The 6697-nt window shown below is 42.7% G+C and overlaps 1 protein-coding gene across 1 annotated transcript in view; it reads left to right on the forward strand.

Moving 5' to 3' along the window:
* Window positions 1-5394, forward strand: part of pip5k1ba (phosphatidylinositol-4-phosphate 5-kinase, type I, beta a) — a 16858-nt gene extending 11464 nt beyond the window's left edge. Inside the window, exons 11-13 of the mRNA XM_046861790.1 lie at window positions 1858-1987; window positions 2947-3052; window positions 4846-5394. Coding sequence (XP_046717746.1) covers window positions 1858-1987; window positions 2947-3052; window positions 4846-4848 — 239 coding nt within the window. The 3' untranslated portion in view covers window positions 4849-5394. The remainder of the gene's footprint in view (window positions 1-1857; window positions 1988-2946; window positions 3053-4845) is intronic.
* The last annotated feature ends 1303 nt before the right edge of the window (window positions 5395-6697 follow it).

Here is a 6697-nt window from a genome sequence, read left to right on the forward strand (position 1 = left end):
ACAGTCTTAACATGTAAACCACTGTGTGTTATTTTTAATATTGTTAAGTTTTAAGAAAGATGTAACCTGAAGGAGATTGGAGACTGTAAGGTGTTAGCGGGGGACAGTGTAGCTAGACAGCATCGGATGGTGGTCTGTAGGATGGTTTTGGAGGCGAAGAAGAAGAGAAGGATAGTGAGGACGGAAAGAAGAATAAGATGGTGGAAACTAAAGGAGGAAGACTGTAGTGTGAGGTTCAGGGAAGAGGTCAGACAGGAGCTCGGTGGTGGTGAAGAGGTGCTGGATGATTGGGCAACTACTGCAGGAGTGATGAGGGAGGCAGATAGAAAAGTACTTGGTGTGACATCTGGAAATAGAAAGGAAGAGAAAGTGACGTGGTGGTGGAATGAGGAAGTGCAGGAGAGCAGAAGGAGAGTAGAAGGAGAAAGAGGTTGGCAAAACAGAAGTGGGATAGACAGAGTGATGAGAAAAGTAGGCAGGAGTACAAGTAGATGCGGCAGCAGGTAAAGAGGGATGTGGCAAAAGCCAAGGAAAAGGCATATGAGGAGCTGTAGGAGAAGTTGGACACTGAGGAAGGAGAAAAGGATTTATACCGATTGACCAGGCAGAGGAACCGAGCTGGGAAGGATTTGCTGCAAGTTGGAGCAATAAAGGATGGAGATAGAAATGTGTTGACTAGTGAGGAGAGTGTGTTGAGAAGATGGAGGGAGGATTTTGAGCAGCTGATGAATGAGGAAAATCAGAGAGAGAGAAGGTTAGATGATGTGGAGTTGGTGAAGCAGGAAGTGGATAGGATTAGTAAGGAGGAAGTGAGAGCAGCGATTAAAAGGATGAAGAGTGGAAAGTCGGTTGGACCAGATGACATACCTGTAGGAGCATAGAGATGTTTAGGAGAGATGCAGTGGAGTTTTTAACCAGATTGTTTAACAAGATTCTGGAAGGTGGGAGGATGTCTGAGGAATGGAGAAGGAGTGTGCTGGTACCAATCTTTAAGCATAAGGGAGATGTGCAGACCTGCAGTAACTACATGAAAATAAAGTTGATCAGTCACAAAATGGTATTGTATGAGGAAGTCAGGTGTGTCAGAGAAGTATGTGAGGGTGGTGCAGGACATGTATGAGGACAGTGTGACAGCAGTGAAGTGTGCAGTAGGAACGACAGACTGGTTCAGGGTGAGGGATGGACTACATCAAGGATCGGCCCTGGACTATGATGTTTGCGGATGATATTGTGATTTGTGGTGAGAGTAGGGAGCATGTTGAGAAGATCCTGGAGAGGTGGAGGTACACGCTGGAGAGAAGGGGAATGAAAGTCAGTAGGAGTAAGACAGAGTACATGTGTGTGAATGAGAGGGAGGGCAGTGGAGGGGTGCGGTTTGCAGGGAGGAGCTCCCCAAACCTGGAAGAAAATGGAGAACAACAGGGGAAGAAAAGTGAGTGTGAGCACCCCCTGGTGGCCTGGGGAGGTTGGGGATTGTGTTCCTGGAGTTTATAGCTGCTGTAACATCAGTAAGAAGAGGAACTTCTTTCCACAACATAAAATGTAACTGTAAATGGATATAAATTTTATGGTAAATTGACTCGGTATAGAGGAGCTTTTGGTAATAAAATAATAATCAACTTTTGTGGGTTTGTATAAATATCCCTCTGGCTCTCCTCTGTCACTCTGCTGATGAAGTGTAAATGAGGATAGGATGTCCTGTGTGTAGTTAAGATATGGAGGGGACGTCCTGTGTAGTGAAGATGTGGAGGGGACGTCCTGTGTGGTGAAGATGTGGAGGGGATGTCCTGTGTGTAATGAACAGACTTGTCTCTCTTTATATTTCACACCAGGATGTTTGTTGATATTTTTTGACAGATTTGTCGTTTGTGAAACCAGACATCATTCCAAGCTCAGTGGATCTGCACATGGCCGATTCAGCTGCCAGCGTGACCTTTGTTACCTTCTCACATCCACACCAACTCACGGAGGACGAAGAATTCAGCAGGTGAAATCATTATCTATAATCTATACTGAGCGGTATTTATACTGAGCAGTATTTAGCAGTACTGAGCGGTATTTATCTCTTCGGCATCCGTCCGTCTTCGAGTTTGGGTGTCCTATCTGCACCTTCGCGAGTGGCTGAAAAGTCAGATCCTGGAGTGACAGTCTCTGTTGCACTTGCTGCAGGTGAATGCTGATGCTTGCTGAGGCTGTTGTTGGTTTGCCTTCCTCCTGGCTCTCTTTGCGGCGAGGTTTGTGTTTCTCACCTCCTCGGCTTTCTGAGCGCCCTGTCTGACAGCAAGACGCCAGGCGGGGCGGTCGTCAGCACAGCTCTCCCAGTTGTTTACATTGATGTTGGCCATCTTCATGTCCTTTTTTATTTAGCAGTACTGAGCAGTCCTGATCGATACTAATGTCAAAATAAAAAACTTTATTAAGACTCTGAACTCACATCCATTTATCTCCTCGCTGACCTGCAAACTCACCTGAGAGTGTGGATGCATATGACAACTGTGAGGCGTGTGCTTAATGCATGGCAGTGAGGCGTGTTTAATGCGTCGCTGTGAGGCGTGTGTTGAATGCGTCGCTGTGAGGCGTGTTTAATGCGTCGCTGTGAGGCGTGTGTTTAATGCGTCGCTGTGAGGCGTGTTAAATGCGTCGCTGTGAGGCGTGTGTTGAATGCGTCGCTGTGAGGCGTGTTAAATGCGTCGCTGTGAGGCGTGTGTTGAATGCGTCGCTGTGAGGCGTGTGTTGAATGCGTCGCTGTGAGGCGTGTGTTTAATGCGTCGCTGTGAGGCGTGTTAAATGCGCCGCTGTGAGGCGTGTGTTGAATGCGCCGCTGTGAGGCGTGTGTTGAATGCGCCGCTGTGAGGCGGTGTTGAATGCGTCGCTGTGAGGCGTGTCTAATGCTTTACATTGAGGCGTGTTTAATGCTATGTGTAACGTGGTGTTGTCATGTTGCAGAGGTGAATGTGGGAATTCAAGCTCCACTCTTGCTCTGGAAGACTCTGCATTTCAGTCCAATTCCTCACACAGCAGCACATCGGATTCAGAGCTGAACATTTATCTGGTGAGACGGGAGCATGTTATTGTACACACTAACGCTCACACACACTTCAGTACACTTTATTGCACTTTATTAAACACTTTATTCCAATTAGTGGCCTCTGATCTACCACATCAGATTATAGGTGTGTTTTAGAGGCCCAATGTTTCTTGACTGACAGAACTGTTATCATGGCAACCATCTCACTGACCTTCGAACACCTTTTAATCTTTTTAAAAAAAATCACAACATCTCAAACATACACTCGTTATACCCTTAATGACAGTGTGCATGTGTGTGTATGATGGTCATCAGGCCTGTGGTAGGTAATGTTTATAACTGAGAAGACAGTAGACAGACTGATCTAATCCCAGTGGGGTTCGTGGCCAGGGGTAAGGGTGGGGTTGAAGGTACAGATGGGAAAATATAATAAAACTATTGAATTCCATTAAGTTTTATTGGTGTAGCATTTTAAACAATAAACATTGATTCAATGCAGTTTCACAGAAATAAATTGATTACATATATACATTTTAGTGTCATAACATAAGAAGATAAACCTTTATTTATCCCACAGTGGTGAATTTTCCATAAATTTGACAGTGTAAGTGGCGAACGTGGCAAGAAAAACTACCCTGAGATGGCATGAGAAAGAAACCTTGAGAGAAACCAGACTCAGAAGAGAACCCATCCTCATCTAAAAGACACCAAACATTCATTTATTACAGTTCCATAATTGTTGAGGTGTACTCTTCAGTGACGACACACTCGAGTATAAAACTGTTAATGGTCATTTTAACCAGTAAATCATTGTAGCAGAGTGTTTCTATTAATTACAGTCCAGATTCGTCTTCATGGTTCTTGAGTTTAACCTCCACAGTAATTATTTCGATTGTAATAATGTAATAAACAGGAACAGTGGTACCTCAGGAGCATGTTTAACTTCACAGGGGGGCAACAGGGGGAGAGAAACATGTATTGTTATATATCCTTAATTTCAGATAATAGTAATTTAATGATGTAATTATGTAATAATAATGACACTGTACAGTGTGATCTGGGTGTAAGTTGGGACTCCAACAAGACTAGCGATGGAATGTAACTAAAAGGAAGATCCAGAAGTTAACACAGACATGAGGGATCTCTGGGCAAGAAAGTTCCACCTCCTGCTGTAGACTCCATTATTTGAGGTACCAACAAATAGCCTGCACCTTTTGATCTAAATAGGCATGGAGGATCATACTGGTACAGAAGCTCACTCAGATACTGCGGCGTGAGAGCGTTAAGTGCTTTATACGTCAGTAGTAGTATTTTATAATCAGTGTGAGATGTAATTGGGAGCAGTGTAGATGATTAAAACAGGGCTGATGTGCCCATATTTTCTAGATCTAGTGAGGACTCTTGCTGCTGCATTCTGAACTAACTGAAGCTTATTTCTGCACTTACTCCAACACCCAGACAGTAAAGCGTTACAGTAGTCTAATCTAGAAGTAACAAAAACATGAACTAGTTTTTCTACATCCTGTAACGACATCATATTTCTAATTTTAGCAATATTTCTAAGGTGAAAGAAGGAGATCCTGGTGATATTATTCACGTGAGACTCAAAGGAAAGACTCGGGTCAATAATCACACCAAGGTCTTTGACTGCTGTACACACAGAAACAGAAACACCATCCAGAGATGCTACAGAATCTGAACATTTACTTCTAGCTGTGTGTGTGTGTGTGTGTGTGTGTGTGTGTGTGTGTGTGTGTGTGTGTGTGTGTGAGATGTACAGTAACACTAATATTACTATCTGATTGTTTGTGTTCCAGTGATAACTGAAGTTCACTTCCTGCTGTCTGAATTATGACGCACCGTCTGTACTACTTCCTGCTGTTTGTTCTCTTCATATCGCACTGAGGTCACGTGACCTGTAAATGCTCGGCACAACGCACTGCTCTGCTTTTGATGTTGAACAAAGAAATTCAACTAAACTGAAAAATTATTATTATTATTATTATTATTATTATTATTATTATTATTATTATTGTGTTAAATCCATGTAACCTCTCTGATGATCTGAACACAGACTCGTGTGAGATTTTGGTGTTATTTTTAAGAAGTGTATTTAAACACTCAGACGTTGTGCCTTGTTTTCTGATGGATGGAGCAAAAAGGTTTTATTAAAAGTTTAAATGAAAAGTAATCTAATCAGTTGTACTGCACAAAAACAAATCCACAATTGCTCATCAATTATTAGTAAATATATAAATGTTCCTGATCTTGATCTGTGTTTAAAGTATTACAGATTTGTAAACAGTTCTGTATTTTTATGCATGTTTAAAGGTTATTGTGCTATTAAAAACTGTTTATTGATTGTGGATATTTATTTATTTGTGTGTGTGTGTGTGTGTGTGTGTGTGTGTGTGTGTGTGTGTGTGTGTGTGTGTGTGTGTGAGAAGAGGGAGTTCAAGAAGCAGAATTAATAGCAATGTGAATGAACATGTGAATAATAAACAAGGAAAATGAGAGAGAGAGAGAGAGAGAGAGAAGGTTGGATGGTGTGGAGATGTGAAGCAGGAAGTGGATAGGATTAGTAGGGAGGAAGTGAGAGCAGCGATTAAGAGGATGAAGAGTGGAAAGTCAGTTGGACCAGATGACATACCGGTAAAGATGTTGGAGATGTTTAGGAGAGATGCAGTGGAGTTTTTAACCAGATTGTTTAACAGGATTTTGGAAGGTGAGAAGATGCCTGAGGAATGAAAGTCAGTAGGAGTAAGACAGAGTACATGTGTGTGAATGAGAGGGAGGGCAGTGGAGGGGTGCGGATGCAGGGAGAAGACGTGGAGAAGGTGGAGGAGTTCAGGTACCTGGGGTCAACAGTGTAAAGTAATGGACAGTGTGTTAGAGAAGTGAAGAAAAGAGTGCAGGCAGGGTGGAGTGGGTGGAGAAGAGTGATAGCAGGAGTGATTTGTGATAGAAGAGTATCTGTGAGAGTGAAAGGGAAAGTTTATAGGACTGTGGTGAGACCTGAGATGTTGTATGGATTAGAGACAGTGGCATTGAGTAAAAGACAGGAGGTGGAGCTGGAGGTAGCAGAGCTGAAGATGTTGAGATGTTCGTTGGGAGTGACGACGATGGACAGGATTAGAAATGAGTTTATGAGAGGGACAGAGCATGTAGGACGTTTTGGAGACAAGGTAAGGGAGGTGAGATTGAAGTGAATGTGTGAATACCAGTTAGAGCTGATTGTTATAGCCTGTATTCTTGTGTTGGACGTTAGGGGGCAGTACACACACACACACACACACACACACACACACACACACACACACACACACACACACACAGAGTGATCGGTTTCCGGAAGTAGTGATCGAGAAAAACTTTCTGATCGCCATCTGATTACTAAACCCTTTACACACAAACACAAATACCCACCCCCGAGACCATTAGCAAAAAAAAAGATTTATTCATTAACAAACAAACAAATATTTAAATCAAATATGTAGCACAAAATCCTCTGAGCTTCTTTATGATATTTACACAGAGCTTGAACAAAGAGCTCTGTAATCAAATTGATTTACTCAGCTTCAAAATCACTACCTCAAAGGGCAACATACTCACACACACACACACACACACACACACACACACACACACAACCAAAATGTAATGTCTGCT

This window comes from Silurus meridionalis, chromosome 11, assembly GCF_014805685.1.
Source record: "Silurus meridionalis isolate SWU-2019-XX chromosome 11, ASM1480568v1, whole genome shotgun sequence".
Lineage (NCBI taxonomy): Eukaryota > Metazoa > Chordata > Actinopteri > Siluriformes > Siluridae > Silurus > Silurus meridionalis.